Source organism: Linderina pennispora (assembly GCF_002104995.1).
Source record: "Linderina pennispora strain ATCC 12442 chromosome Unknown DL89scaffold_5, whole genome shotgun sequence".
Lineage (NCBI taxonomy): Eukaryota > Fungi > Kickxellomycota > Kickxellomycetes > Kickxellales > Kickxellaceae > Linderina > Linderina pennispora.
In genome coordinates this window covers 1,312,295-1,340,126 of record NW_024468253.1, presented here as the reverse complement: position 1 = coordinate 1,340,126, position 27,832 = coordinate 1,312,295, and the positions used below count along the sequence as shown (strand labels likewise).

Below are 27,832 nucleotides of genomic sequence, written 5' to 3'. Positions count from 1 at the left end.
CTCGCCAATACTGACAATCGGGTTCCGGCAAGCACAACATAAATAGGGCGCGAGTCTTGCTGAGGCTTGTGCTTTGCCAGATGGCTGCCGCTAGCCGCCACCTCTTTCTTTTCGGTGTGGCTCGCAACGGCAGCTGGGTAGGGGTGACCATATATAAAAAGAAGCCAATGGACCACTACCATGGGGCACGACAGCCCTCGTGCCTCCCATCTTTTTTCTGCATCACCTCACCATTCGCCCTCTAAAGCCAGGTATCCCATATGACATTTGACGCTCACGGCGACAGTCCGGTGCATGTGCCTCTTATTCGCCGCGAAGTATCCAAAATCGACTACTCGCGACCACCACGCATCGGGCTAGTGTACTCGTCCGAAAACTGGGATGACATGGAGGCTCTGGTCAATGACCTGCGGTACGAGCTGACCGACACCTACAACATCTCGCCTATCCAGTTAAAGACCACACAAGCCGAGAGCATTTACGACCTGCCCTTGTTCATCAGCCATCTGAACAGCCGCTGCGATATTGTCCTGGCGCTGGGCGTTGTGTACAGGAATGCACCCGACTACGAGCCCCGGCTGGTGACCGCACTGACGCAAAGGCTGTCGGGCACGATCATATCACGGATACCTGTCTTTGACTGCATTCTGGTCAGGCAGAGCCGTGTGCAGCTGGAGGAGCACGTAAAGCTGCTAAAGAGCGGTGGCTCGGGGTTTGGCAAAATCTGGGCCAGCCGAGCGATTGATGCCTTCAATGTGCTGTCCAAGCCAGCCATTTAAGCTCGTTTCCGCCACCACTGCGTCCAAATTTGTAATGTTTTGTGTTAGTAAAAGGGCAAGTCAACAATCTGACATGTTGCTGCGTTTGTGGTGTGTGTAAGATGGAAAGCAATTTTTACTTTATCTCAAAGCTTGAGGAGATGGAGAGGGAAGTGAAAAGAGGGGCAGTGCTTGAACTTGAATACATAGGGAGGAAGCGCTGACATCTTCGCCATTGATCTCAGCGACGATGAATCGGCGTTAGGCTGCCTGCTGGCATTGGCCGATGCCATTTGATAGACACACAGCAGCCGGTCGGGGCAGGCAGAGACCGCACCAGCGACTATGTCTATATTGGCGCCAGCACATTGCTGATTCGTGGCGCAACAATATCGGCATACTCCGATATGGAGAGGCGAGGGCTATAACGACATTGGGGATGCCGATGATGCGATTCACGTCGCCATGGGAGGGGAATGTTGTGGAGACTGGTCATTAAAATTTGAAGCGGTGGCACCTTTCACCCCCACCAGGTTCATTTTGTATTTAAAGTTGGCGGCTGTGCTGCAAAGAGTGAGAGCCCACTGAAACACGCCTTTCTTCTCCTCACACTCTTGCTCGTAAATACAAATACTATGTGCCGCTTTTTGCTGTACAAGAGTAATTCGCCCATTTTGCTGGCCGATTTGCTGACGCGCCCGGCGCATTCAATAATTATGCAGTCGTTCAACTGCAAACTGCGTATCGACCGGCGGCGGCCCATGAACGGCGACGGGTTCGGCATCGGGTGGTACGACGAGCCGCGCACCAACGGCTGCATCTTCACCTCGACTCTGCCGGCCTGGAGCAACATCAATCTGCAGCGGCTGGCCGAGAAAATCAAGAGCGCGCTGGTGTTTGCACACGTGCGCGCGACAACCGGCGACACGGCGACCAGCGAGTCCAACTGCCACCCGTGGCAGTTTGGCAATCTGATGTGGATGCACAACGGCAACATTGGCGGCTTCGATCGGATCAAGCGGCGGCTGCAGAACTCGCTGCGGGAGGAGGTCTACCTGTCGCTGCAGGGCACAACGGACTCGGAGCATGCGTTTGCGCTGTTTCTGAATATGCTGGATGACCCCGAGCACAGGGATGAGTTTTCGCACGCCGAGCTGCGGCAGGCGATGTTGCGGACGATTGCGCAGCTGAACCAGTGGCTGGATGAGGCGGGCGTGGAGGAGACATCGCTGATGAACTTTGCCGTGACCGACGGGCAGTCGGTGGTGTGCACGCGGTACATCACCAGCGCAGAGTATGAGGGCGCGTCGCTGTTCTACTCGTCCGGGTCAGAGTTCAGATCGGATCCCGAGACGGGCCAGTACCGCATGGTGAAGGCAAACAAGCGCGAGGACGTGGTGGTCGTTGCATCGGAGCCGCTGACGTACGAGAGATCAGACTGGATGGCCATGCCGACGAACACGCTGCTGGTGATTACGCCCAAGCTGAATGTGCATCTGTACCCGATCCGGGACAAGTACTGGACAAACGAAAAGCGCCATGCGTAACACAAATAGCATTTTCCAGGATTAGAGCAAGGCAAGGGGTACAGCAGCACACCCTTGGCAGCACGCTCCTCCCTCTCCTTCCTCTGCTCAAGCAATAGTTCTATTTCTAACCATCAACAGTATGATATCGACACCCATGTTTCTATGTCTGCAGATATCGCTGGGATCGATCGCTAGCGGCATCCTCCTGGTCTCATTCGCCATTGCTCTGGTCACATCATCGCCAAATCGTCCAGCGCCTTCCCGGTGACACGGTTAATGATCCACTCGTTCATCTGCTTGGCCCCCAGCCCCAGATAGAACTGGATCGACGGCTCGTTCCAGTCCAGCACCACCCACTCCATGCGGCCGCAGTCGAGCTCCTTGGCAGTGATCGCAAGCTGCGCCAGCAGCTTCTTGCCCAGGCCGAGGCCGCGGTACTCGGAGCACACAAACAGGTCCTCGAGATAGAGCCCGGGCTTGCCGACCCACGTCGAAAAGTTGTGGAAGTAGAGGGCGAATCCGGCGGGCTTCTCGGGCTCGCCGTCCTTGGCAACATAGGCGAGGATGACCCTGGCGTACGGGTGCGGGCCAAACAGATTCCTGCGCAGCAGGTCCTCGGTGGCCGTAACCTCGTTGGGCGCCTTCTCGTAGATTGCAAGCTGCGTGATGAACCAGAGGATCAGTCCGACGTCTGATTCGGTGGCTGGCGCAATGCGAACTTTGACAGACATCAGCAGCACGTTTTTCTGAATAGGATGAAAGTGGAAACAAAGAAGCACGGCAGATCGCAAGCAACAAGCGGGCTGCAATATCTGCACAGATATTCCGGGTGCGTAAGCTCCGTAATTTGATAAGACTGGCCTGCTGGGGCTTGCAGCAAGCCTTTTGAAATTTGCCCTGAATTCTTTTTGTTTTTTGACTCGGCGATTTTTTGGAGCTATTTTTAACACCAGTGGACAGCCATATGACTTGAGGGCAACTGGGGTTTGCCTTGATTTCTGCTCCGGATTTCACTATACTTTGCTCTCTGTGCTTGGCAACCCAACACGCCGCGGACGATCGCTGTATATGTGCATATGTGTTCTGGCGGACGACTCAGTTTTCGCTCTGGGTGGAGGGCTTGGGGATGCAGACCTGCTGTTAACCTGCCACCACTATTTGGGGAGCGTGTCAGAGACAATACGCCGTATTTGCGTCATACTGCCAAAGAGCAAAGGGAACAAGCGGCCCTGACACCGGAGGATAGCGTATAAAACGAATGCGGTGCTCCCGCCGCCAACGGCCGCGTATTTTTTCTTTCGTCTTCATCATCAATCTCCTCTCCATCGACGACTTTCCCACCTGTATTTGCTACTAGCAGCGATGGCTATTACTGACACGCTTCTCACCATTCTGCGCTTTTGGCTCTACGCTACCGCATCGGGCCTGGCAGCGCTGGAGCTCATTCTCGACGGCGTTGCTCTGGGTGCGCTGAACAAGAAGTACACGTACGCCTTCAACGGCGTCATATACAGCGGCAGCGGCGGCTTCTCCGAGGAGAAGGGAGCTGCTGGCTGGACAATGTTTGTGACCATCATCACCCTGTTCCTCATCCCCACAGTGCTGTTTGCGCGCTTCCTGGTGTCGCGCGGTGTCGGCTTTGCGCACCACACCAACAAGACCGGCATTGAGCTGGCCATCACTGCCACGCTGACGGTGTTTTGGCTGGTTGCGGGCGCCGTCATGGCCAACTATGCGGGCAGTGGCGGCTGCTACGGCAGCAGCTTGTGCTCAAAGTTCCGCGCGGCGACGGCTTTTGCCTGGCTTATTTTCTTCGACCTGGCTGCGGCCCTCGGGTTCCTGATCATCACAGCTGTGCGGCAGAAGAAGGCCGGTGCCAACCTGATGGTTGTGTACACCGTGGACCACCAGGGTGAGGGCACCGGCTTGCCGTACCCGGTCACATATGCAAACCAGGCTGGCGACAAGGGCCCCGAGTACCAGACACAGGGCACCATGCAGATGCCGCAGCCCTGAGCGCGAAAAACAACCTGCGCTTGGCGAAACTATCAACCATTTTTGCTACTCGAATGTATTTGCTTTTGTTTAATACCAGCCTGCCCTTTGTGGACGAAAAAGAAAAAAGAATCGGCCGACCCAGGTGACTTTGGTTGTCACCGGAGCATTTGCTAACAATGACATCACCAGAAGCTTCGGTGCAAGACTTGCCTTTTTGGCCGGAGGGCAGGTTGCCCGTGGTGTTCATCCTCAGCGGCCAAAGGAGCGGCCCCTGCCTCCTTCCCGCAAGTCAGGAACCGTGGTTCAAAGGCGGGCCGAGTTGCCTGGACAAGTTAGGCCCGAGGGTCGTACAGTGGATTCGCTCAACAAACAAGGAGCTGCTGCGGCGGCAGATGGCAAATACTCAAAAGAGATCAGTGGCCCACCACTGGGAAGGGGTGCAAAACACAATAATACCTCGCTTGTTCCGCTGTCTTCTTCCCAAAACTCGTTTTTTATACTTTTTGTTGTCTAATTTCCACTTCATTCCACCATGGGGTACACATACGGTCTACGCATTGGGCGAAAGGCGCTGCTGGGTGCGTCGTTTGTGCTGACGCTGGGCGTGCTCATCGCCAACTCCATCAGCCTGTCCTTCCAGAGGAAGAATGCACTGCCCATGCACGGCGTCAAGGGGTCGTCTGGATGGACCATGTTTGTGACCGTGGTTGGGATTATCGCTATCCCGATAATCGCCCTGCCGACGCGCCTGCAGAAGCACGTCAACCGGACGGGCATTGAGCTCTCAGCACTGGCAGTGCTCACTCTGTTCTGGTTCATAGCTAGCATCGCCATGGCTACAAAGTCCGGCGAAAAATGGTGTCTGTCGCGGCGACAGTGTCACCGGGTACGCGCAGCGACTGCGTTCTCATGGCTGACCTTTTTCGCCATGTTTGGGTGCACGGTGACGGTCGGGCTGATTGCTCGGCTGCAGGCGAAGCTCGGCATGCCGCTGTTCAGCTCATACACCTCTGATATCCAGGGCAATGAAAGCAATCCCGAGGTTGCTCACGCGCACCTGCATGCATCCAGCATTGAAAAGATCTTTGGGCTGGGCGACGGCCCGCTGTATAATAGCCAGTATGTGGCCACACCCGAGAACGTCGCTGTTGGCCAGTCGTCGCTACGGCCAAACGGCTACTGAACTAGACACTCCCACCAGTTAAACATTTCGTGATGATACTCCCTAATATACTCAAGTCGCTATTGCTGTCATGACAACTGTACCCGCTGCGTGTTTGACCCTGCTGATTGCCCAAAGACGCGCCGGATTGCTCAGCTCCTGGCTTGTAACCTGTATCCAGTCCGACCCAGCTCATTGGTACGCAGGCTGACAGTACATGTAGAGCCGCAGCCCACCGAGTATGCCAAGCCACTCGCCAAGGCGGTTGGCCACAGCGATTTCCTGATCTGATTTCGCTTGCCCCTTGTCCGGCCAAGAGGCACATCGTACGTGTTGGACGTGGAGCCCAGCTCTCCTCGCGTGGCATGCACTGAACCGCTCGTACAGGCTTCTCTTCCCTCCTTTTTCTCCTCCGCTTAGCACAATTATATTTTATTATTTGTATAGCCATGTCACCGCCATCTATGCCGAAAAAGTCCTCAAAGAAAGAGCCCAAGAAGGCGCCGTCTACGTCAGCTGCTGTGCGTCCACCGCAGCCGCCCCACGAGCCATACCCGTGGAAGCGCGTGCTGGTGAGCATCACGCTGCTTATGATTACTGTCTTTGCCGGATACTATCGCGAATACTCTGCCGAGGTGGATGCGCAGCTGCGCCGAATCCAGGACTGGTCGTTCAACAAGATGTGGGAGCGCATGAGCCCCGGCAATGCGGAGCGAATCCACCCATACCGCCAAGAGCTGTGGCGTCAGATGACCGGCAAGGTTCTCGAGATTGGTCCTGGCTTTGGCGATCCACTAAAGTACGTCAACAAGAAGCAGGTCACGTCGTATATCGCAATGGAGCCCAACAAGTTCATGCACGAGCACCTGGTGGCAAACGCGCGCGACAGCGGATTCTTCGTGCAGTACGACCTGGGGACCTGTCCCATGGCGCAAATGGCCACTGATATTGCGGAGGATGTGGCGAAGCCACTGCTGACCGTGGTCAACGGAACCCTGGACGGCGAGATCCCCGAGTACGTCCTGAAGAACGCCCCGTACGACTACATTGCCAGCTCGCTGGTGCTGTGCTCGGTGACCGACATCGAGGCCAACATTGAAAACATCGACTTTCTGCTGGCGCCTGGAGGCAAGTTTGTGTTCATCGAGCATGTCCGTCACGGCGACCACGATCCGCAGGTCGAGGCATACGATATCAGCACCTGGCGCACAATCCAGGACTGGCTGACGCCGGTGTGGTCGGTGATTGCTGGCAACTGCCATCTCGATCGCGAGACCGGAAAGGCACTGGACCAGTTTGGAAACTGGGAGAGCATCCAGTACAAGACCACCAAGGGCGGCCTGGAGTTCTTTGACAAGTTTGCGCCCCTGATTTACGGTGTCGCGACCAAGGCCCGCAAGTAAACCATATTCTTGACATGGCGGCGCTACACGCCTAACTTTCATTTTTCCTCTGTTTAGCCAAATTCGAATATATCCAAACTCCTTTGATTACCTTACATGAACCGTCTTGCTTCCTCCATGTCAAAGCCCATCGAAATCCTGTCAAAGGCCGTTGTCCTGCCAAAGAGTCGCAAAAGCATCCTGGTCGAGTGCAGCTCGCAGTTTAACACGCCAGTCAGCGCGATCCAGCAGTTCCCACCGTTCCAGAGCTGGCTCAAGAGCCTCGACGACCAGCTCTGCTCGAGCACCATATCTGTCAGCAAGGTCAGAATACAGGGCATCGATCTGTTTGGATCAGGCAAGATCGGCTTCATCAAGTTCGTAGCCGATGCGCAGCACGCGACCGGCCAGCGTGTGCCTGGAATAGTGTTTATGCGCGGCGGCTCCGTCTCAATGCTGATCATACTGCGGACTGAGAAGGGACCACGCGTGCCCAGTTTCCAGGACCACTCGTCGTATGTGCTGTTGACGGAGCAGGCGCGCATGCCGGTGGCCAATTTCCAGATGCGCGAACTGCCTGCCGGCATGCTGGATGGCGAGACCGGCGAGTTTGCAGGCACGGCTGCCAAGGAAATCCGCGAAGAGACAGGGCTGGTCATTCGGCCCGGGGATCTGGTCGATCTGACACAGGAAGTGGTCCAGGGTACCAGCGATCTCGGCATGTACCCAAGCGCGGGCGGCTGTGATGAGTTTGTCAGGCTGTTTGCCGCCGAGAAAATCGTCTCGCCGCAGGAGCTGGCGGAACTAAGGGGCAAACTCAGCGGCCTCAGGGACCAGGGCGAGCTGATCACGCTGCGGCTGGTCAGGCTCAGTGAGCTGTGGCGCGAGACACGCGATCTCAAGGCTACTGCGGCTCTGTACCTGTGGGATCGGCTGCAGATGAGCTGATTATTTTTTATCAGACGGCCAGATGGAACAATTCCGTGCGGAGGAGCTGCCTCCAATAGATGCACCATTGATTATGCAGCGGTGTCCCATTGGCATTGGCCAGATGCATGGAATAGCCCCCTCAGCCCAGACGCTTCTTGCGCTCACTGAATGCAGCTAGTATTTTCGACTTTCCCCTGCCAGGATGCTGAATCCCACCACCAACCTTGCTCTTTGAGTTTCAAGTCGGTCAAAGGGAAAAAGTCATGTGGCAGCGTTGATCAGAGGGTCTGGCACGGGGGGAACCATCCTGCACCAATGCAAGCAACTGCGGCAATTTGTTGGTGTGCCTATGTCAGACATAAATATGGAAGGGGCTCTAGACCGCCGCTGCCGCCGCCTTGACCACTTTTTTCTTCTGGAACACAAATACACTCTTTATTCCCTACAAACGCGATATTTTCCCGCACATGAACTACACATTTGTTTCAGAAACGGCTCTATCGGACCCCAACACGCTGGTGTACCGCGGTGAGCTCGAGTACAGCCTGAGAGACTCGGAGCACCACAATCCCAACTTCAGCATCGAGATCCGCCACAACCACATTTTCCTGATCAATAACCCCCTGTCTGATGGCATCATCTTGCTGAGCGGCAAGTACACCGGGTTCACGCACCGGCATGTGACGCTCAAAGGTTACGGAGGCAAGTTTAAAGCCGAACGCATTCCGTTCGGCAAACGATGGGCGTTCACGGACGGGCTTGGCAATTGGTACAATTGGTACCACACGGCGCTGGAGGATGACATCATGACATTGAAGGATCATAATAAGAGTGTCCTGGCGACGTTCCGCAGGCCGCTGCTCCATCTGAAGACCGAGGGCCTGCTGAGTGTGTCACCCGACATTTCTGACTGGATGCTGGCCATGGTGCTGGTAACTGCCAAGCTCGTGCTCCGCGGTCTTGTAAACAAACACCCGGTCAGCCAGCGGAGCAGCTTGCAGTCGACAGAGACGTAGGCGCTTTTATCAGCTAGCTCTCCTTATGCATATATTGTATCATTATCTCAAGAATTGTTCACCCTGATGGAGCACATCCACAAGGCCGAGAAGGCCCATGCTAAGCTCATTGCCGACCAGGCTGAGGCCCACCGTCTCTGCAACAAGGCTGCCCCTGAGCGCTGTGCCTAGCGCGCTACTGCCAAGCGCGAGGCTCTCATCTTGCGTGAGGCCCCCGCTGACCAGGAGTAGCATATGCTCACTACAGCTACTGCGTTGTTTCTCTTTGCCAACAGTTGAAGACTATATTTCGTCTCTGATCAAATAAATGCTACATACCTGCTACGGCTGTCCCTGACGCTGACATGTCAGCCGAATCAGGTGGCGGCAAGCCAGGCACCAACGAGAGCCCCGCTACAGCCTATACTGTAGAGGTAGTATCTAGCTTCTGATAGCTTGTATAGATGGCCATATTGAAAATACCCCTATGCAACCCGTCTATTCCCTTTTCTCTCTTTTCTTCAGTATTAAAAATAACCTTTAAAATCCCCACACATCCAACTAGTACAACAACTTATTTAATACTCAGCTACATTCTTTATATAAAATGTTAGAGAACGACAATGAATAGGACATAGGTTTATGGTTAGATACGTTTAACACTGGCCTACTGCCAAATACCCTATATGATGTCCTTGCGGATAGCCACATCACTGTGGTAGGCCTAGCAGGGTCACTAGAGAATGCCTCTTTACCAGAAATATTCTTCTGTATACTGATCTGAATTGTAGCCTAGGTCTGGATCGTGGCTGGGTTAAGCACTCTTATAGTGGTATTGGCAGATCCACCCTGGCCCATACTATTTTCCCCTGCAGTATGGCTATCTGCGAGGATGCCATATGAGGTACTTGGTAGTGGGTCTGCGTTAAACGTATCCGACCGTATACCCATGCCCTGCGCATTATCGTTTTCTGACATTTTATATAAAGAATATAGTTGAGTATTAAATAGGTTGTACTAGTTGGATGTGTGGGGATTTTAAAGGTTATTTTTAATACTGAAGAAAAGAGAGAAAAGGGAATAGACGGGTTGCATAGGGGTATTTTCAATATGGCCATCTATACAAGCTATCAGAAGCTAGATACTACCTCTACAGTATAGGCTGTAGCGGGGCTCTCGTTGGTGCCTGGCTTGCCGCCACCTGATTTGGCTGACATGTCGACGTCAGGGACAGCCGCAGCAGGTGCACAATAACCTGTCACCATGCCAAGCACTGACGCATATCACAGAGATAGTGCATATGCCTTTATATATAGGAGGTATTGCACCTGGTATGTCTATTTCAGTTAAACTTGAATAGCAGCATTTTTCATAGAACTTTTTGTTCAGTATGCAGTCCGGTACTGACAGTGCTTTTATAGTGTTTGCGACAACTTCCTAAATATAGTGACAGTGTTACCAGATATCCTGGGCGTAGCGACCATCAGAGATCAGGTTGGAAAGGTACGTGCTTGCCTCGTCGGCAGATAGGCCGCCATGCTCTTCAAAGATCCGAACCATGGCGGTGGTCATACTCTTGCCCAGTTTATCAGCCGATCCACAGACGTAGATGCGACCGCTATTCTGCAGATGCGACCAGATCTTCGCACTGTCCTGGGAAACGTGGTGCTGCACATACTTGCGCTCATCACCGACCCGCGAGAATGCTGTCTGCAGCTTGGACAGCATGCCGTCTTGGATATACTGCTCGAGTTCATCCTTGTATAGGTAGTCGTACTCGGGGCTGCGGCAGCCAAAGTACATCGTTGCACCACCAATGCCGGCATGTTTCATCTCCTGCAGGAATCCGCGGAACGGAGCAATTCCAGTACCGGCGCCGACAAACACCACAGGTACATCCGATGGAGGTGGCAGGTGGAAGGCTTCTTGCGCTGGGAGATGCGACACAGACACACGAGCACCCGCCTCCAACGATGCCAGATACTCGGTTGCCAGACCACCGTAGGAGCGGCCATTGACGGTATCGTTGACAATGGCAGCTGAGATGTGGACTTCATTGCCAACAACCGACTGGCAGCTGGCGATCGAGTACCGCCGGGGATCCATGGCCGACACAAAGTGAAGCAGCGTTGCAAATGGAATCTGGCGCACCAGGGGTGCATACGTGCGCAGCACATCCAGAACAGTGCGGTTCTGTGCTGTGAATGCACTCCAGCCAGCCGACTGCTTTCCTAGCGTGTTGGCGTCTTCAGCAGCCTTGCGCAGCAAATCATAGGCAGGCTTATTGCCGGAAGTCTCGCTCAACGCAACAACCAGCTCGCGTGAAGGTGCTTCCTTCCAGTCACAGACATATTGGAGGGCATCAGCGACGGTGCATGCGCGGCCATGGATAACTGCTGCAGCAGAATGGGCAAAGCGCGAAGCGTCCGAAACCTGCTCTAGCTCGAATACCACATCCAGATCGAGCTCTAGGATCGCAGAAACCTCACGCACAACATCTGGCGCGTTGACTGGGTAGATATTGAGGTGGTCGCCAGTCATGTACGAGATATCTGATGTGTCATCCAGAGTGATCTCGATATGCCGAGTGCTGCGACCGCTCCTTTCGACGTCCTGCAACTCGCGGTTGACTTTGACTGATGCGTTCTCCGGCGACAGTCTGAACGGGGCAGCAGGGGTGTTGTCAACGTACTTTAGCGAGTACGGCAGCGACTTGTCCGTGACAGCATCAATGTAGGCATCAACACTGGAGCCGTAGTGATCAGTCAGAATCATTCCGACCTGGAGTGACCACTTCATGAACTCGTCGTCGAGTTCGTCGTTGGAATCTCCTGCCGTAAACTCAGTCAGCGGCGTGGCACCAAGCTCATCAAGACGCTGGTACAGATGGCGCGGGAACTTCAGGAACGTATGCCAGAGCGAGTTTCCGCAGCCAAACAGTACAAAATCGACGTCCTTGAGGATGTCAGCGCGGGTCTCCTTGTCGAGCAGCTTGGCAAAGTTTCTGGCGTTGTCGGGTGGCATTCCGTTGTACGTACTGGTAATAGCCACAACCAGAGAGCGTCTGCCATCCGCAGACTTCATTGAACCAAAGTCCCAGTCATTCAGCGACACAAGAGTAATGTCAGCAAATCCCATGCGCTTCAGCTGCTCGGTCATCTGCGTCGCATAGTCCTCGCTGGTGCCCATGTTCGATCCATACACGATGAACGTACGCGGCAGCTTGTCAGCAGAGACCGTGTGAGTAAGCGGACGCAGAACGAGATTCTCGACGGCGTGATTATCATTGGGACCAGGAGCGCCTGTCGCCATCAGAGTGTCGGCATCTGGAAGGCTTGTGCGCTTCTGGACAGTCATGAAGAGATCCATCGGACTTGTAGTAGGCTTGGTAGGCCAATACTGGAGTTCACTGTCTCCCACAACATGAAACTCGTACCTCGACAACAAGCGAGCTAGCACAGCCCGCAGCTCCATCATAGCAAATTGGCGGCCAATACAGGCACGACTACCAGAGACAAACGGGACCCACGAGCCGGGCTTGATGTTCTTGATATTCTCAGGCGAAAAGCGGTCTGGGTCAAACACGGTCGGATTCGGGAATAGTTTGGGGTTCCTCTGAAGACTCCATATGTTAATGCGTAGGTGGTCACCTTTGCGGATAATGAAGCCGCCAGGCAGGATACAGTCTTTCTGACACTCGCGCAGTAACCCTGGCACTGGTGGAAACAGGCGGAGTGTCTCGTTGATAATCTGCGTCAAGTAGGCCAGCTTGTTAGTCTGCTGGATTGTCGGCGACGTGTCAGCGGTGATCCCGGCGGCAGCGAGCTCCTGTAGCGCCCGATGCTGAACATCGCGGTGCTTGTCCAGGAGCTGCAAAGCGAAAGATATAGTCGAGCTGCTGGTTTCCGTGCCTGCTATTCCAAATGTGATAATCTCCTCCTGGATAAGTCGGTCGCTGAGTCCAACTAGGTTGCCGTCTTCGTCTGGTGCACGAGCATTAAGCATAAACCCAAGCAGGTCTTTCTTCATACTAGCAGCATCTGGCGAGGTGCGGCGCTCATCGATAACCTGTTGTACCGTGGCCCGCATGTTGCGCATGTGCTCGGTAAACATGCGGTTGGCAGCGATGGGCAGATATTTCCAGAGCGGAGTACGGAAAAAACGAGCGCTTATCTGCTTCAGACAATAGTCCATGCCCTCCGTGAACGGGTGCTGACCAGTGCCAGCTGGGTCGAGCAGGTTGAAGTCAAAGCCAAACCCAGTCCTGGCAATCATCTGGAATGTAACGCTGGTAGCAAAGTTGAATATCTCAATTGGCTCGCCAATATGGCTGTCGAGCCACTCGCATGCCTGCTCAGAGATCTCTGTCATCTTGTGGCCGTAAACCTTCATAGCGCTAGCCGAGAAGGCAGGAACAAGCAGACGGTGTGCCAGTTTCCAGTCCGGGTCATCCGACGACGAAGTAATCAGCCCATTACCACCCAGCTCCTTCAGCTCAGACGATGGATAGCCCATCGATTTGATGAAATATTCACTGTCATTGATAGCCGCATTGGTGACCGCCAGATCGCAAGTGACACACGCTTTCACTCCAAGTAGGTAGTAAGAAAATGTATCGCCATACTTGTCGAAAAGAGCAGCGAACTGCTGGCGCGGGTCACTCATAACCATGGGTGTAATACCCAAAACAGGGTAACCTCTAGCCATTGGAGCCTCGTATCCCGCAATAGGTGTGGTGAGATACAAAACTCTCGCTCGTTGAACCTGGCCGATTGACACGACTTCGTTGCCTTCCTCGTCCTCAAATGCAACCGCCTCGGGAAGCATGGTAATTCCGGTTGAGCGTTGGGCAATATTGGCGCGGAGCATCGCTAAATTCGTATCACCTGGAGAGACTGAGACGATAAACCCGTCCTTGTCTGGCTGTTGTCCTTTCTCAACAACGATGACAAAGTGGCACCCGACTTTGGAATTGCCATCCTTGCCGTTGCATAAAGACGACAGCTCATGGCTAACAGGGCACGATGAGAGCATAGTAGAGTATGAAATGGTATACCAATAATGTGTAAAAAATCAGTAATGTTGGAAGGCAAGGGTGTGGTTGTGTCTACCGTGGAAGGGTGTTTAAATAGCCAATGCACTTCAGGCATGCGCAGGAATCACACGCTGGGTGCTGGATACAATGCTACGCACTACACCGTACATTATGCAAATGAGGCGTATAGGCCAGAAAAGACAGTTGAATGGCCTCCCAGCTCTTGAGGTAGCCACCCACTAATGGCAGAATCAAGATACACTTCATGTGATGCGCCATTGTGCACCGGAGAAGTGCCGGAGCTAATGCTCAGCTGCCAGCCAATTCGGCTTCAGCAGGGTCTAGCAACAGCGGGGATTGCTCGGCCACAAACGCAACAAAGACATCCGAGATACACTGCTTAGTACATGGACCCGAGACAGTGGCCAAGCGTTAATGGTAGTGGCACATCCTGCGTGACAACAATCGCAATTATTTGACAGCTCTGCAGCATATGTTCAATTTGAACTACAGCCTATAAATGATATAATTCGGTTGTCAAGTTCAAATGTGCTGTCATGATACTAGCCACCATATGCATATGGTGTTGTCTATATCACCATAGCAATTAGAGTGCTAGATGTATCTTCAACTTCGTGTTTCGCCGCCACTCAGTACACTGCTTTTGTCCTATTCACTGGATGTCGATTAGTTAACCGCTGAACATTTAGTTGGTTGTTTTGGCATGTGTTTGGTTGTTCATGCCTGCGAATTGCAGTGAACAGGGAGCCTCCCTCGGTCCTATCTCAGCAAAGAGTTGTACCTGTATAAACCTGAAGTTGTATTTCAGAGTATCAACAAACTCTGGAAAGAAGAGATCATTAAGCAGCCCGTCTAGAGCTTGCTACTGCGTGCCGCAGCCACCATGTCAGGACCCTCGACCAAAATGCAAGCGCCACCGCCGATGGCATCGACGTTAAGCTCCTTGGCCAGCTGGTCGTAGCCTGCAGGCTCACTGCCCGGCTGCAGCCACAGGTTCTTGATGCCAAGCTCAGAAGCCTCCTTCAAGATGCTCTCGGTGATCCTGGGCGGCGTGATGACAGAGACACTAACCGACGAGTGGTCGATGTCCATGTCGCTGAGCGACTTGGCGCACTTGATGCCCTCGATTTCGGTCGCCTTTGGGTTGATTGGGATGACCGGCAGATTGTGGTCAATGTACCAGCGCAGGACGCGGTTGCCAAACTTTGAGGGGTCAGCGGATGCACCAACGACGGCGTAGACCTTGGAGCCAAAGAAACCAGAAGCCATTCTTACAACAATGCGATTTTAGAGATAAAGCAGAGGCAAAAGGCGCTAGAGCATGACAAATTCACGCGCTTGCTAGTGGAGCTGATTAACCCTAGCCCGCAAATCGGGCCAGGATGTTCTGAAAGGGCCGATCCGCAAGCGTGTTGTTTGGCCCCCACTTTCCTTCTGCTAATACTTCAAATTTCGTGCTAAATGACGCTTACATCGCAAAACAAGCTGGCCAGCAATTGGCTTGCACAGCAGCCAGCGGTACCCACAGCCACTGCGGTAGCGGGTCTGGCGCCGGTTCTGAACGAAGCCATGGACGACAGCGCGACAAATGACGGCGACCTGCTGACGGTGGCCAAGGTGTTCAAGGCGATCGCTGATATGGCGCGCGACCCCGAAGTGCGCCAGGCGTTTACCCAGACAGATGCGGCCAAGGCTTCATGCATGTTGTTGGAACGGGCCATTGTGAAACTGGGCGAGAGTGGCGAGAGCGACCGCGCTGAGCGGGTGCTTCTGTTGGTGCAGCTCCTGCGGTGCATCTGCAATATCTCTGCCGATAACGACGAGTGTCGTGCGCAGATATTGGCGCTGGGAGGCATCAAGCAGCTGGCCGAGGTGGTCCGGAATGTAGGTGAGGTGTGGACCCAGCCATTACCTGTCGGACAGGCGGCTTTCGGTGCAATCCTGAATGTTTCTCTAGGCAACAGCGATTGCACCAAGGCGCTAGTCGCGACTGGGACGTTGGCAGATCACCTAAAGGCGCTACAGCCCGATGCTTCTCATGACGTTCATGCGTTGTGGCTGATCGTGTGTATGAGCATCGACAACATGTGCGGGGATGAAAAGGCCAAGGGGCAGTTTGAGGACAATCCGGATCTGGCGCTGACAATTCTGTACATCCTATCGATGCTGACGCAGAATGAACTGGATAGCAGTGAGGCAAAGCGGGTGCAGAGGACGTTGCTGTGGATCCTGTGTGAGACGCTGGAAAAGAGTGCAAAGGTGCGGGTGCAGCTGGGCACCCCCGAGTCTGTTTTGCCGCTGTTTGGTGTTCTGGAGTACTACCTTGCCCAGGCCGAGACTCCCGAGGAAGATGAGGATGAAGATGAGGATGAAGGCGACGGCAATGGTGAGAAGGAAGATCAGCCGCAGCCCCCAAGCAAGCCGATTCCACAGGCAAACCGCTATGCGGACGCTGTCACACAGGCTATTGTCGGCATTTCAGGCGAGGACGATGTGCTGGAGGCTCTGTTTGGCAGCAGTTCCTTGATCACCCGCCTATTCACCATCCTGGCAACCGAGCGCGGCACAGCCGACGACGAATCCACGAAGCAGCTCGACGCAATGGCCGCCACCGCAGCCCTCTGCCTGGGCAATCTGGCCCGTACCGACGCTCACTGCATCAAGCTGGTCTCTAAGCACCCGGTGCTAATCGAGAAGCTGGTGCACCAGTGGTTCTCGGCTGAGGTGAATGTGCGTACCCGCCATGCAGCCAGCGGGCTACTGAAGAACCTCTGCCTCCCTGCTGCCAACAAGCAGACGATGGCGGACCTTGGGCTGGCCAAGGTGGCTGCAAAGAGCATTGGCACGGCAGTGATTCCCGTTCAAGCCAACGCCATTGGCATTCTCCGCCATCTGTCGACAGGCGAGCCGGCTTTCAGCACGATCCTGGAACTTGTACGCGGTGGAAAGGAGAGTGCGCTGAAAGAGCTGCTGCAGGTGGTCAAGCAGACAGACATTGACGGAATTCGGTGCGAGGGAACCCGGCTGCTGGCGCTGGTTGCCAAGCGCGCATATCTGCAGGATGAGCTGCAGGAGGCCAAGGATGTGCTGGACACGGAGAGGCTCGATCTAGCTACGCCGCTGGTCAGGCTGATTATGCTGGACGGCCAGCGCCATCCGCTGCTCCAGCAAGAGAGCCTGGTTGCGCTGACTGTGCTGGCTGCCACCGATGCCAACAGCTCGCGCCACCTGTACGACATTATCAAGCTGCTCACCGATGCTCAGCTGTCGTCGTTGCTGCCCACGCCCGAGGACGACAGCGTCAGCACACCGCCACCCAGCTTCACCAGCACGCTGCAGAGGCTGATGAAGCAGGAGGGCAACACCTGGGCACAGACAACCCTGCAGGCAAAGAGCCTGGTCAAGCAGCTGCACAGCAATGCCAGGCACCGCGCTGCCAGCAATGTAGATGCTGATGGTCTGGCGGTGCTGGAGACAGAGCTGGTGCCGCTTCTCGAATAAAAAAATCCACATTGCAATAATATTCCTTTACAGGTCTACAGACGGCTTGGGCTTGAACTTTCGTGTCGCGCGCTCGCTGGCCCTGAATACAAACTGGTCGCCAAACAGCTTGCATGTCTGGCCTGTTGGCAGCTTCAGCATGAACACGCAGTGCGCCTTGGGAACCACCGCCTGGCGGTCGCTCTTGGTGATGAACTTGAATGTGTTCTTGGTCTCCTGCGCAACGATTCCCGACACCCCGACAAAGTTTGGGCACCGTGCTTTGACAACCGTCATCTCTGCTCCATGCATATCCGCCTTGACAATCTTGTTCAGCATGGTCGCTGGCTTCCCCTGCGCATTGCCGAGAAGCCCGCTCATGTACTGGTTCCACATCTCATGCAATGGCAGAAACAGCTCGTACTTCCGTGCCGCTTCCGGGATGTCGTATATCCTTAGCGCCCGCTTCTCCTTCGCTGTGATGGTCTTGCGGTTAGCCCGCCGCTTGAGCTTTGCATCGCCTACGCGGCCCTTGTCGCTCGGGCTCTCTTTGAATGGGTTGGTGAGAAGAAGGGCGCGGCCGTTTACGCGGTCGTTGTACACGTGCGTCGGTGTTTCGCGCACGCTGGGGCCCATTGACCGCTCGACGAAGCCGGGCGTGAACTGCTTTGTCACTGGATCCACAGGCACATCTGTGGGCGCGCCGCTGCGACCTTTGATGGTCTCTGACAGCTTTGCGTATATCCCGCTATCCTGGACCGACATGCTGCAGGGCTGATTGTGAGAAGAGGGCCAGAGTTTAAAAAGATACACGAGGAATACACGACCAAAAAACCGGCTTAACACAGCCTACCCATCCGATCCAAATCCTGAAACGTAATGGGTCGCTGAAAGTGATGTCATGAGCAAGCGAGCTTTCGGTCCAGCGACGTTATCGCAATGCCCAGTGCCATGACCGGTGTCGTTGGGAACCGCATATCGAGCGTGAACGAGTCTGGACCGACCCTGCCGAACTGCATAACCACATAGTCCTCATCCTCCGGATGCACCAGCTGGAAGTTCTTGACGCTGGACTCGCGCACACGTCCACCGAATTCCAAAATGAAACTGCTGGTCTCTGGGTTCCACTTGGGCGCTCTGTTGCACAGCACTGCCAGGTTCTCATCTAGCCCAGCCTTATGCCGATCAACTAGCGGCACACTCTCCTTCAACGGCTCGATGGCTGTGCCGTGCTCGTCGACAGCGCGTAGCAGTATAGTCATTTTGCGCGGCCCACGCTGGCCCAAGATGTTAGTCTCGTACAGGACGCAGCACACCTCGCGCCATTCTATCTGCTCCTCGGGGATATCCCAGTTGTCGATGTTGACGCGCTCCATGATCGAAAACGCTGTTCCCTTTAGGTTCGACGCTACGCGGCCGATCAGCTTGCCGCGATGGCCGTGGCTGGCCTCGCCGCCGGGGGCTGCCGGCAGATGCATGTTGTAGTAGGCTTTTGAGAGTGACTTGTACTTGTAAGCGCACATTACCTGGCCACCCAGTGTATCGCCGGGCCCGTTTACCAGCCCCTCGGGGCCCTCATCAAACAGCTCAAAGTATGTGCTGCCCAGCCGGGCTTGCGTGCGGAGGAGTCCGGCATTGTGTGAACGACCCGATAGGTACTGCTTTGCGAAGAAACGCCGCCTGCCGCGTAGCCAGTTCTGCCATGGTAGTTTGCGAAAATAAGAGGCTGGAAAATTACGTGGATAGCGAAGGAGAAGATGATGCCTGGCAGAGAGAACAATTTACTGGGGAAGCAGGTTAGGTTGTCACGTCATTCGCAAATCCGCTGGTCATCTGCGAACGCGTTTGGTTTTCTGAGCGTCGCTAATATGACAGGCATTGCAGTTTACTTCTGCTTGGGCTCGTTAGCAGTGTCTCAGGTTAGCACCTACTAGCTCGTCTGCCTTGTGCACAGCAGAGGCTGCGGCATGAAGAACGCACCTGGCCAGCAATTCCCCTCGAAGGCCAGCCTGTGCCCTGGTTCACCGATGCATGCTGAGCAAATCGATTTGCATGCTAACAGGGCTGAGATCCATGCTTGTACGCCCTGCAACCTCGGCTTCAGTAACATGTACGGCATTGGTTCCAGCAAACAAGCTGTCGACCATTCCACCAACGTGCCATGTGCACTGCTATACACAGCTATACCCTCGGAGGTGGCAGCCATGGTCTGGAAACTAACATGTCGTGGTGTGCCGCTTCCTGTGCCGGAAAGCATAGTTGATACCAATGTGGTGGACTGCTACGAAGGGGAGACGTGCGTTAATGTTGGAAGCAGTGCCAAATGTATGTGAAAGGCCGATTAGAGGGTTCCATTCGGCAAATACAATCTTACAGCATTATGCCTATCTGCCGTTTGAATACATCGCACTCCAGCGAATAGAAGCAGGAACAGCGTAGCATGTAGTTAAAAGGAAGGTCAATTTGGGCAAAATTACGTCTAGGGTGATTGGGAATATCGCAGATTACTTGAGCAATAGTGACTGTATGTGCCTGATGTCCTCAGTGCTACAGTTGAGAAGCATCGACAGAACAGGCACCAGCTGCGACCGCCGGTCCTTGTCGTTGAAGAACCGGAACAGCACATTGCGCAAATACTCAGTGTTGACAGTCGACTCCATCTGGCTATCATCGCTATAGCCTGACGAGCTGCCAGCCGTGCTGGCTGAGCGGATGTGGGCTTCTCGCCTGATGTTTGGCTCGAGTCCTGTGGTTAGCCATGTTTGGCGGCGGGGCTGACTCGGATACATGCAGCGGCTGCTCCTGGCGGATGTGAATCCACCGGCGCCGCCTCGACATCCAAATGGGGGCTAATTGCCTTGCGTGGGTCTTGCTGAGTCGCTGCTGGTGTCGCAGTCTGGGCTGAGGCACGCCGAGGAATGCCGGGCAAGGGGCTGTTTCCGGAGGCAGCAGCATTGCCCGTGGCCGCCCGCAGCAGCGACGACACCGAAGCCATGGTCAGTGAGTTGGACCGGCTACCCGGTGACGACGAGCTCGCATTGACACCCTGCTTCTGCGGCGAAGTTCGGGGGCATCGGCGAAGTGGCAGTGGACGCACCCGGCGACGACTGAGCAACAAGCAGTTGGCGCTCCCGGTGCAGCCGGCGCACCTCCTCCTTCAGATCACGGATGGACCCGCTTCCAGCGCTGCTCCGACAGCTTGCGCTCGTCGGTGACCCGCTCGAGCTGCTCCTTGGACGATTTGAGATCCTTTTCAATGTCACGTAGCCGGTCCACTTCGACCTGGAGTCGCAGCCTGCTGCTCATCAGAACGCTGGAGGTTGCTGCGCAGCGTCTCCAACTCGGCCATGCGCTCAGCCTGTTCTGCCTCCAGGCGCTCTACCTGGCTGGCCTGCTTGGCCTGCTGGTCGAATGTGCCCAGCTGAGCGCGCAGCTTGCCGATCTCCGCCTGGTCTCTCGACGCCTGTTCCTTGGCCTGCTGGCGCGCCTCAGCCAATGCTTCGCGCAGCAGACTCAAGCTCCTTTGCTGCATTCTCCAGCAGCTGCCTTGTTCGCACGCCTTCGCCTTCTCCAGCGCATACTGTGCTTCCTGCAGCTGCGAGGTGGTCTGCGCCAACACACGGCTCTTCTCGCTGAACAGCTCGCGGCTGTTGGCCAGATCATCGTCAACAGTACGCACATGCTCTTCGAGCTCGGCCAGCTTGCCTTGGATCTCAGCAATCTGCTTGTCCTTGTCGGCGATCTGGCGGGCGGCAGTACTGGCGTCCTGGCGGGCCTTGGCCATGCTGGTGCGCGCCTGCTCTAGCGATGACTCAGGCAGAATCCGCACGCTGCTTCTCCTGGGCGCGTTCACCAGACTGCCTTGGCCAGTTTGGACTGCAGATCCTGCTGCTGGCCCTCAAGCCGAGCGTTGTTGCCCTGCGCCTTAGCCAAGCTCGATGCTAAACGAGACCGCTCGTCCTTGAAGTTGCTGTTCGCCTTCTTCAGCGCCGACTCAGCCTCCTCCAGCCTTCGCCTTGTGTTCGCGTAGCTCGCCTTCAAGCTTTGTCGCTGCGGCACGAACCTCATCGCATTTGGTTTTCAGCGTAGGAACCTCGCTGGCCAGCTTCTCCTGCCAGCTTCCAGCTTGCTTGTCATGGCCTCAGGCCTCCCTTGGTCTGCAGCTCGGCCTCGTCTGTATGCTTCTTTGACAGAGCATCCATATTCGCCTGCGCATCATTCAGCGCCGTGTTTAGCTTCATCGATCCTTGCCGCCTGCTTTTCCTTGGCTGCCTGTGCCTGCCCTTCGACATCAGGTCAGCTGCTTCTCCAGCTTGCCCACCAACTGGCGCATCTCGGTCTCCTTTCGCACTCAGCTGCTCCTGCAGACCATTGCGCTCGATCTCAGCTGCCTTGAGCGACTCTTCGAGGTGGTTTATTTCCGTCTGGAGCTTTTCCGCCTGTGCAATGCTTGCGTCGTTGGCAGCCTTTTCCGCCTTGCGAGCCTCGTCGAGTTGCAATGAGAGGTCGTCGATTGTCTTCTGCAGCTCCACCAGCTTGGTATCGTCATGGACCACCGCTGGTTCTGCAGCTGAAGCCTCTCTGGGCTGCGCCTTGATGCCAGCAGATTCAACAAGCCCTATCAGCCGGTCGATCTCCTCCTTGGTGACCAGGACAGGGTCCGGTGCTCCCACTGGGCTCGGCTGTAGCCGCCGAAGGGACCACCGACACGCTCTTGCTGGCCTTTCTCTTGCCCTTGCCCTTCTTCTTGCTGCCACCCCCACCTTGCTGCTGTTGCGGCTGGTGATGAGGAGAATGGTTCGGATCAGCGCCATGAGACGCCTTGGCCGCAAGGTTATGCGCCAATGCCGCATTAATGATGCTCTCCACGCGTTCTATTGTCAGGGGATCGGTGGTAGCAGATGCGTCAGCCACCGGAGGTGATGGCGGCGGCGCATCGGCCTTTGCCTCAAGTGCCGCAATCTCGCCAGACAGCTTTGCGGCCTGCTCCTCAGCCTCATGCTTCGCCCGAGCTTCGGCTTCAAGCTTTTGGCTCAGCTCCTCCACAGCCTTCGCCTTTGTGTCGTGATCGCTCTTCAGAGACTCAATCTGGCCTGACAATTCGTTTGCTTTGGATTCGGCCTGCCTGGACCGCATCATCCTTGGCCTGGAGGGTAGCATTCAGGTCGCTGACTGCCTTGTCCTTCTCCTCGCCAAGCTGGTGGTACTGCTCTTTGGCCTTGGCCAGATCCAGCTCGAGCGAATCCTGCGTTTTCTTGGCCTCTTCCAGTCGGGCACCGATTTCTTCAGCATCCTTCTTGGCCGCTTCAAGCTCGCTAGCACTGGCAAATCCCTCAGGTAGGCCGCACTTTTCAACAAGCAGTGCCCGCAGCGTTGCCAGATTCTCGTTTGCGGTCAGGTCTTCAGCTTCATTACCAATCAGGCCACACAGCTTCTCTGCCAAGGCATCAGCGGTCTGCCCTTGGGTCTCTAGCTCAGCCTGCTTGGATTTAAGAGCCTCGAATGTCGATCTTGAGCTTCTGGTTGCTACGCTCGAGCTGACCTTCGACAACCTTGCGCTCCTTTGTGATCTGGTCGAGCTCCTTAGCCAGCCTCTGTCGCTCATTCGTCAGCACTCTGCAGGCTGGCCAACTTGGACTCGAGGTCGCTGATCTTTGTCCGGTTGACTACAGTCGCAGGGGCCGTGTGTTAGTCGTGTGCTGGTACTCTGACCCTCGCCAGACCCATCGACCACCAGTTCGCTTACCTTTGTCGAGTTCTGTCAGGGCACCAATCTGCTCCCCAGCGTACTGGGATTTCATGTTCAGGTTAGATAGATGCGCCTCGAGCTCGTCGACGTCAGCGATGCTCTGGACAGGCGTCAGCTTCTTCAGCACCACCTCAATGGCCTTGCGCGCAGTGTTCAGGTTGCGATAAACGCGTGCAACCTTCGGCCAGCTTGTGCTCGTACTTCTCCAGCTTGGCTAGGCGCATAAGAAACTGCTCAGTAACCACGTCGCCGGGCTTCAGTGTGTCAGACGTCAGCTTCGCTGCTGGCGCGGAGGCATCGCCGTTGGTGGAGCCAGTGCCTGGCGGTTTCTGGGTGTCGGCTGCCGATGCGTCTGGCGGCGGTGGTGTTGAATCGCCCATGTTCTGCAAGTAGGTAGAATGCAAGGAAAGGGAAATGAAGTAAAGCTGATGAGCGCAGATTAAGTTACAAGGAGGTGCGACGAGCGGAGGGCACAGGAACATGCAGGCTTGGTGCATTCTCATCCGGAGGTGCACACGTGAGCTGGTGAAGCGGACTTTCCGTGGTTTGATTCGCTGCGACAATCCCCACATGACACTTTGCCAAGGCTCCTCTGGTCTCGCACGTCAGCGGACGATGGTCCTGGCAGCCCTTCTTTGTCTCTGTATATAAACAGCCTACCGCCATTTCCATATTCTAATAATGTCCTTCAACGATTTAGAGCGGGGCAATTACGGCCAGCAGCAGCAGCAGGGGTCGGGCCTGTCGGACGAGGAGCAGCTGTACAAGAAGACGGTGCAGGGCCTGTCGCAGAAGATATTCAGAATAAACGCCAGCGTAGCCAACATACGCCAGCTTGTCGGGCAGCTGGGCACGTCGCGCGACACGGCCCGTCTGCGGCAGGACATCCACAACAAGATGGAGAACACGCGCGAGCTGGTAAAGAGCACGGCCAGCGAGCTCAAGTCTCTGTCCGAGTTCCAGAAGGAGCCGTCCAAGCGCAAGCAGCGCCGGCTGGAGCAGCAGAAGCTGACATCAGACTTCCAAAAAACAGTAGAGCAGTACCAGGCCATCCAGCGAGTGTCTGCCGAAGCGTCGCGCGAGTACGTAGACCGGGCCAGGCACGCCATCGAGGTGCAGCACGACACAGCCGCGCAGGACGACGAGGTGGACGAGTCCAACCCTCTGCTGGGCGAGCAGCGGCATGTGCAGCTGCGTGTTCTGGACAACGAGGTAGAGTACAACGAAGCGCTTATCAACGAGCGCGAATCGGAAATCAACGAGATTGAGCAGGGCATCGTGGAGCTGAACGAGATCTTCCGCGACCTGGGGACTATTGTCACCGAGCAGCAGTCGCTGCTGGACAACATCGAGACGAACGTGCAGAGCGTCGCTGTCAATGTGCATGCGGCGTCCGAGGAGCTCACCACGGCTAGCGAGTACCAGCGGCGGTCCAACAGGACCAAGTGCTGCATCCTGATGTTTGCTGTCATTTTCCTCATTGTTATCCTGCTTATCGCCCTCTCCTAAGTAATTGTCGTTTTGTTGTTTTTCTAAAAGCAATTATTTTTCAAAGTGCCATTGACGAGAGCTGCTCAGCCGCCTTGGCTACCTCGTCGACGTTCATAAACTTGAGCAGAGTCGACCATGCCCTCGACATTCCACACGGTGCCCAGCCCCTGCATGACCTTCCATTGGTGCTCGACATCCAGGGTCGAGCGATTCCAGCTCCGCCTGCCACTCGCTCAGCGACATTTGGCTCTCGTCGCGCTTCCCAATGGCAATCTTACACAGACGGATCTGGCGCAGCAGCACGGTGGTCAGCGTAAACACAGCAAACGGCAAAACGAGGTCGAAGCGAGTAAATGGCATGTCGTCGTTGCGTCTCAGATGGTCCGAGAGCCCATGGGCGCACTCAACGCATACTTTCCACGACTCTGGCTCGATGTCGTATGCCAGCAGCCCCTGGCTCCAGACCCTGCCGAATGCGGACGACATGATCTGCCTCAGCAGCAGCTCCGTTGCATCCATCTCCAGCTCGCCAGCCTCGACTGCTTCTTGGCAGACCTCCAGCGGCACCTCAAACTCTGCAAAGAATGACCGACGGTTCGACGAGTGCAGGATGATCATCGACGAGTATGCGTAGCAGCGCAGGCAAAAGTAGCGCACCCGGAGGACAAATGCCCGGTGGTTTGCGTTGCCAAAGTACTGCACGTCGTCGGCCTTGAGCGAGCCGTCGCGGAACTTCTCCGCTGGCTGCAAGCTATCGAGCCACTTTTGCAGCTCTGCCGCATACTTGTGGAACTCAGCGTACTCGGAGATAACCTTGACGCGGCGCTGGACCGAGTACACGAGATGCCCCGTGTCTGTGGTCTCGAAAAAGTCGACTGCGGGGAACGGCCGGTTCAGGGCGCCGAGTTCCTGCTGGTCGTAGCGCGCAGCTTTGGCATCGCAGAGGAACCTGCCAACGCGCCCGTTGATTGTTGCCAGGCCGTTCAGGAGCGTGAATGACTGCGAGACAGCCCCAGACACCACTATGCGGCGGACTGTTTGCGGCGATGAGCTGTCGTCGGAGTTGCTCCAGATCCACTGCTGCTCAAATGTGAATTCGCCGATGTCGCTGCCACTATCATCGTTGTCGCTATCGCGATCACGAGCCGTGGCGCCGGCTGTGGGTGCTGACGCTGCTCGTGGCTCGGTGCTGGCCATCGGCGGGTCTCTCGACTCCGGCGTCTTGGTAACCAGCGAAAAGTTGAACTCATCCCACTCGGAGTCAGCGCATGGAGCACGCACGTACACCATGTTCTCAGGGATCATGGCCGGCCTGCCCGACATGAGCGCCAGATAGTAGTCCGATTGGTATACAAGCCAGAACACACGGCGCTTGGTCTCTGCCTCCACCCACCCCTCCCACGTCTTTGGCTTCAGCGTCCGGTACAAGTCCATCTCATGCCAGCCGAGCCGCACTATCATGCTGGCGACAGTGCACATCAGCGTATTGTACGACATGAAGTGCCCCACACACGCCTCATTCATGGCAATGATCTGGATAGCGCGTATGATATCCAGCGACGGCTCCTCGATGTGCATAATCATGTTGCGCTTGACATTGTCCGATGTACGGCGTGGGGTCGATTTTGCGACCCGTCTTGGCCGTGATAAACCGCGCCGTCATCGCCTTTATCGCATCAATCAGCAGCTGGTCGACGTTCCCGTCCACGAGCTGTCGTAGGAATGTCGACGGGTGAAGCGTCGGCGAGAACGCGTAGAAATAGTCAAAGTATGCCATCACGGCCTCGCGTGTATCTGCATCGACCTTGCTCGAGTTTACTTGCTGCATCAAATTCTCAACTGATGGCGCGATGAAGTCGCTGGTGCTGATTCCGCCGACCGAGGAGGGCGTGTGCTCGGTGCGGCTGTTCATCGAGTCGGTCTTGGCAATCTGCCGGGGCTCCGAGTTCAGGTACACGGGGTCATGCTCGAGCTTTGACCCATCAGCCTCGCCATTGTGCCTGCTGTGGTCCTTCTGCCCCCAGCCCCTGGACTAGCGAGTCGGCCAGGTGACTCCATGATCCCCTTCGCGCTCTGCTGTCCGGCTGTCTGGCTGCTGGATCCACCCGCAGCACCAGTGCTCTTCCCAGTCGCTGCCGATGGCGAGCCTGCGGTGTCAGCATCCCGTGACCCTGACGCTTCCACCGCACGCCTGTCTGCATATGCAGATGCAGATAGCGCCGCGACACTGTGGCCACCCCGTGCATCGCCCTGCGGTATATTGGCTGGATGGATAAACGGCACGGGGACGGTGTGCTGGCTTGTCGTCTGTTCCTCGGCTTGGGCCCGCGCTTCCTCCTCTCTCCCCACTCACACCGAATGTCCAGCCGCACGCACATATCACAGGGCGCTCCCTTGTCGCCATTGCCGCCCTCGCACCGCACCTTTTTCTTGTTGCAGTACTTGCACGCCTGCGTGCGCCGATTCCGCCGTCCGAAGACAAAATCATGCTGATGATAAGCCGCATAATCTACCGGCGGCGGCGGCGGCAGGCCATGCGGGATACCCAGGTATTGGCGGCCCCATCACCGGAGGGCCAGATATGTAGGCCGGTGCTGGCCAGGGTCCGGGAGTGCGTGGGGGCTGGCCATGTGCAAAATCGAAACCCACCATCATCGCTGGGCTGTAAGGGTGATGTCGATGGTGCACCAAGGGTGCCTCCTGGTGATGGCGAATTGCCCCGAGTGGCGAGTGGCCATTAAATGGCGGAAGGTGGTGCGGGTGGTGCGGGTGCACAGCCCCAGGTATGCCTGGCTGTGGTGGTGGGGGTGGTGGTGGTGGCTGTAGGACGAAGTTGTACGCTGGCTGAGTTTCTGGCTCATTGTGAGGTCGACTGTTGCCTGGCTCCCTGGGAATCATGGGCGGTAGCCCGCGCTGAGCCCTGTAGGTGGGCGGGATGTTTGAAACCAAGTTTCTTATAGGCGGTAGCGTTGGGCCACGCACCTGTCCACCACCTGCCTGCGAGTGGCTACGGCCCGGTTGCTGCTGTGCCATTGCTGCTATGAAATATCCTTAAAAGATATGAAGAAAAAAAGACGAAAAAGGGAAAGGATTGTGAAACTGGCAAGGGAAAGGAAAAAGCACAAGGGTCCAAAGTAGGGATGCTGGCCAGGTATTGTGTAGGCCTAGTGCTGGCAGGGGAAATCACCGAGATCGCATGTGTGCAACCCAGGCTATCGCATCCTAGCCCAGGACTAGTCCAGCCCCAGTCGGCTTCATAGTGCACATCTGCTGGGCGCTGCCTTCGATGTTTGTCAACACGC

At 55.8% G+C, this 27,832-nt stretch overlaps 18 protein-coding genes across 18 annotated transcripts; 9 read left to right on the top strand and 9 right to left on the bottom strand.

The window, feature by feature from the left end:
- Positions 1-186: 186 nt before the first annotated feature.
- On the top strand, positions 187-833 carry DL89DRAFT_267090 (uncharacterized protein). The gene has a single exon (XM_040887356.1). It carries the CDS (start codon positions 261-263, stop codon positions 777-779), a length of 519 nt encoding a protein of 172 aa, XP_040744575.1. The 5' UTR covers positions 187-260; the 3' UTR covers positions 780-833.
- A 560-nt stretch (positions 834-1,393) lies between these two features.
- On the top strand, positions 1,394-2,305 carry DL89DRAFT_245794 (N-terminal nucleophile aminohydrolase; the record flags this gene model as incomplete). The annotated part of the gene is made up of 1 exon (XM_040885094.1): positions 1,394-2,305. The coding sequence occupies one exon, from the start codon at positions 1,394-1,396 to the stop codon at positions 2,303-2,305; it is 912 nt and encodes a 303-aa protein (XP_040744574.1).
- Positions 2,306-2,357: 52 nt separating this feature from the next.
- Positions 2,358-3,237, bottom strand: DL89DRAFT_267089 (acyl-CoA N-acyltransferase). Its single transcript, XM_040887355.1, has one exon. It carries the CDS (start codon positions 3,016-3,018, stop codon positions 2,518-2,520), a length of 501 nt encoding a protein of 166 aa, XP_040744573.1. The 5' UTR covers positions 3,019-3,237; the 3' UTR covers positions 2,358-2,517.
- Positions 3,238-3,265: 28 nt separating this feature from the next.
- On the top strand, positions 3,266-4,560 carry DL89DRAFT_144410 (uncharacterized protein). The gene has a single exon (XM_040883485.1). It carries the CDS (start codon positions 3,650-3,652, stop codon positions 4,301-4,303), a length of 654 nt encoding a protein of 217 aa, XP_040744572.1. The 5' UTR covers positions 3,266-3,649; the 3' UTR covers positions 4,304-4,560.
- DL89DRAFT_144411 (uncharacterized protein) lies at positions 4,561-5,848 on the top strand. The gene has a single exon (XM_040883486.1). The coding sequence runs from the start codon at positions 4,818-4,820 to the stop codon at positions 5,466-5,468; it is 651 nt and encodes a 216-aa protein (XP_040744571.1). The 5' UTR covers positions 4,561-4,817; the 3' UTR covers positions 5,469-5,848.
- Positions 5,849-6,157: 309 nt separating this feature from the next.
- Positions 6,158-6,939, top strand: DL89DRAFT_267087 (uncharacterized protein). The gene has a single exon (XM_040887354.1). It carries the CDS (start codon positions 6,197-6,199, stop codon positions 6,848-6,850), a length of 654 nt encoding a protein of 217 aa, XP_040744570.1. The 5' UTR covers positions 6,158-6,196; the 3' UTR covers positions 6,851-6,939.
- Positions 6,940-7,078: 139 nt separating this feature from the next.
- Positions 7,079-7,768, top strand: DL89DRAFT_210142 (uncharacterized protein; the record flags this gene model as incomplete). The annotated part of the gene is made up of 1 exon (XM_040884180.1): positions 7,079-7,768. A coding segment is annotated over one exon (690 nt), but the record flags the coding sequence as incomplete, so codon positions are not given.
- Positions 7,769-8,226: 458 nt separating this feature from the next.
- Positions 8,227-8,946, top strand: DL89DRAFT_257148 (uncharacterized protein; the record flags this gene model as incomplete). The annotated part of the gene is made up of 2 exons (XM_040885504.1): positions 8,227-8,736; positions 8,776-8,946. The coding sequence occupies 2 exons, from the start codon at positions 8,227-8,229 to the stop codon at positions 8,944-8,946; spliced, it is 681 nt and encodes a 226-aa protein (XP_040744568.1).
- Positions 8,947-10,209: 1,263 nt separating this feature from the next.
- DL89DRAFT_267084 (riboflavin synthase domain-like protein) lies at positions 10,210-12,284 on the bottom strand (the record flags this gene model as incomplete). Its single annotated transcript, XM_040887353.1, has 1 exon — positions 10,210-12,284. Exon 1 carries the CDS (start codon positions 12,229-12,231, stop codon positions 10,210-10,212), a length of 2,022 nt encoding a protein of 673 aa, XP_040744567.1. The 5' UTR covers positions 12,232-12,284.
- A 2,277-nt stretch (positions 12,285-14,561) lies between these two features.
- DL89DRAFT_267083 (NAD(P)-binding protein) lies at positions 14,562-15,114 on the bottom strand. The gene has a single exon (XM_040887352.1). The coding sequence runs from the start codon at positions 15,077-15,079 to the stop codon at positions 14,663-14,665; it is 417 nt and encodes a 138-aa protein (XP_040744566.1). The 5' UTR covers positions 15,080-15,114; the 3' UTR covers positions 14,562-14,662.
- A 265-nt stretch (positions 15,115-15,379) lies between these two features.
- On the top strand, positions 15,380-17,311 carry DL89DRAFT_257145 (uncharacterized protein; the record flags this gene model as incomplete). Its single annotated transcript, XM_040885503.1, has 1 exon — positions 15,380-17,311. One exon carries the CDS (start codon positions 15,380-15,382, stop codon positions 17,309-17,311), a length of 1,932 nt encoding a protein of 643 aa, XP_040744565.1.
- Positions 17,312-17,324: 13 nt separating this feature from the next.
- DL89DRAFT_144391 (ribonuclease P protein subunit p29-like protein) lies at positions 17,325-18,223 on the bottom strand. Its single transcript, XM_040883484.1, has one exon. It carries the CDS (start codon positions 18,053-18,055, stop codon positions 17,339-17,341), a length of 717 nt encoding a protein of 238 aa, XP_040744564.1. The 5' UTR covers positions 18,056-18,223; the 3' UTR covers positions 17,325-17,338.
- On the bottom strand, positions 18,124-19,290 carry DL89DRAFT_267081 (Tub-domain-containing protein). Its single transcript, XM_040887351.1, has 2 exons — positions 18,936-19,290; positions 18,124-18,889 (listed from the first exon to the last, which is right to left on the bottom strand). The coding sequence occupies exons 1-2, from the start codon at positions 18,992-18,994 to the stop codon at positions 18,190-18,192; spliced, it is 759 nt and encodes a 252-aa protein (XP_040744563.1). The 5' UTR covers positions 18,995-19,290; the 3' UTR covers positions 18,124-18,189.
- A 1,259-nt stretch (positions 19,291-20,549) lies between these two features.
- Positions 20,550-21,074, bottom strand: DL89DRAFT_257143 (uncharacterized protein; the record flags this gene model as incomplete). The annotated part of the gene is made up of 1 exon (XM_040885502.1): positions 20,550-21,074. The coding sequence occupies one exon, from the start codon at positions 21,072-21,074 to the stop codon at positions 20,550-20,552; it is 525 nt and encodes a 174-aa protein (XP_040744562.1).
- A 1,219-nt stretch (positions 21,075-22,293) lies between these two features.
- DL89DRAFT_144367 (uncharacterized protein) lies at positions 22,294-23,072 on the bottom strand. Its single transcript, XM_040883483.1, has 2 exons — positions 23,037-23,072; positions 22,294-22,956 (listed from the first exon to the last, which is right to left on the bottom strand). The coding sequence occupies exon 2, from the start codon at positions 22,893-22,895 to the stop codon at positions 22,374-22,376; it is 522 nt and encodes a 173-aa protein (XP_040744561.1). The 5' UTR covers positions 22,896-22,956; positions 23,037-23,072; the 3' UTR covers positions 22,294-22,373.
- On the top strand, positions 22,972-24,595 carry DL89DRAFT_144359 (t-SNARE). Its single transcript, XM_040883482.1, has 2 exons — positions 22,972-23,428; positions 23,740-24,595. The coding sequence occupies exons 1-2, from the start codon at positions 23,386-23,388 to the stop codon at positions 24,546-24,548; spliced, it is 852 nt and encodes a 283-aa protein (XP_040744560.1). The 5' UTR covers positions 22,972-23,385; the 3' UTR covers positions 24,549-24,595.
- Positions 24,596-24,641: 46 nt separating this feature from the next.
- Positions 24,642-26,114, bottom strand: DL89DRAFT_257140 (uncharacterized protein; the record flags this gene model as incomplete). The annotated part of the gene is made up of 1 exon (XM_040885501.1): positions 24,642-26,114. One exon carries the CDS (start codon positions 26,112-26,114, stop codon positions 24,642-24,644), a length of 1,473 nt encoding a protein of 490 aa, XP_040744559.1.
- A 676-nt stretch (positions 26,115-26,790) lies between these two features.
- On the bottom strand, positions 26,791-27,638 carry DL89DRAFT_144352 (uncharacterized protein). The gene has a single exon (XM_040883481.1). It carries the CDS (start codon positions 27,561-27,563, stop codon positions 27,015-27,017), a length of 549 nt encoding a protein of 182 aa, XP_040744558.1. The 5' UTR covers positions 27,564-27,638; the 3' UTR covers positions 26,791-27,014.
- Between the last annotated feature and the right edge of the window lie 194 nt (positions 27,639-27,832).

What these genes read in the sequence shown, in the direction of transcription:
- DL89DRAFT_267090 (XM_040887356.1), top strand. Translation starts at nt 261, where the DNA reads ATGACATTTGACGCTCACGGCGACAGTCCGGTGCATGTGCCTCTTATT.
- DL89DRAFT_267089 (XM_040887355.1), bottom strand. Translation starts at nt 3,018, where the DNA reads ATGTCTGTCAAAGTTCGCATTGCGCCAGCCACCGAATCAGACGTCGGA.
- DL89DRAFT_144410 (XM_040883485.1), top strand. Translation starts at nt 3,650, where the DNA reads ATGGCTATTACTGACACGCTTCTCACCATTCTGCGCTTTTGGCTCTAC.
- DL89DRAFT_144411 (XM_040883486.1), top strand. Translation starts at nt 4,818, where the DNA reads ATGGGGTACACATACGGTCTACGCATTGGGCGAAAGGCGCTGCTGGGT.
- DL89DRAFT_267087 (XM_040887354.1), top strand. Translation starts at nt 6,197, where the DNA reads ATGACCGGCAAGGTTCTCGAGATTGGTCCTGGCTTTGGCGATCCACTA.
- DL89DRAFT_267083 (XM_040887352.1), bottom strand. Translation starts at nt 15,079, where the DNA reads ATGGCTTCTGGTTTCTTTGGCTCCAAGGTCTACGCCGTCGTTGGTGCA.
- DL89DRAFT_144391 (XM_040883484.1), bottom strand. Translation starts at nt 18,055, where the DNA reads ATGTCGGTCCAGGATAGCGGGATATACGCAAAGCTGTCAGAGACCATC.
- DL89DRAFT_267081 (XM_040887351.1), bottom strand. Translation starts at nt 18,994, where the DNA reads ATGGCAGAACTGGCTACGCGGCAGGCGGCGTTTCTTCGCAAAGCAGTA. An exon ending in AAAGCAGTACCTATCGGGTC is followed by an intron (nt 18,890 to 18,935) that starts GTTCACACAATG and finishes CCGGCTGGGCAG; the next exon opens with CACATACTTTGAGCTGTTTG.
- DL89DRAFT_144367 (XM_040883483.1), bottom strand. Translation starts at nt 22,895, where the DNA reads ATGAGCGACAGAGGCTGGCTAAGGAGCTCGACCAGATCACAAAGGAGC.
- DL89DRAFT_144359 (XM_040883482.1), top strand. Translation starts at nt 23,386, where the DNA reads ATGCGTCTGGCGGCGGTGGTGTTGAATCGCCCATGTTCTGCAA. An exon ending in GAATCGCCCATGTTCTGCAA is followed by an intron (nt 23,429 to 23,739) that starts GTAGGTAGAATG and finishes TCAACGATTTAG; the next exon opens with AGCGGGGCAATTACGGCCAG.
- DL89DRAFT_144352 (XM_040883481.1), bottom strand. Translation starts at nt 27,563, where the DNA reads ATGGCACAGCAGCAACCGGGCCGTAGCCACTCGCAGGCAGGTGGTGGA.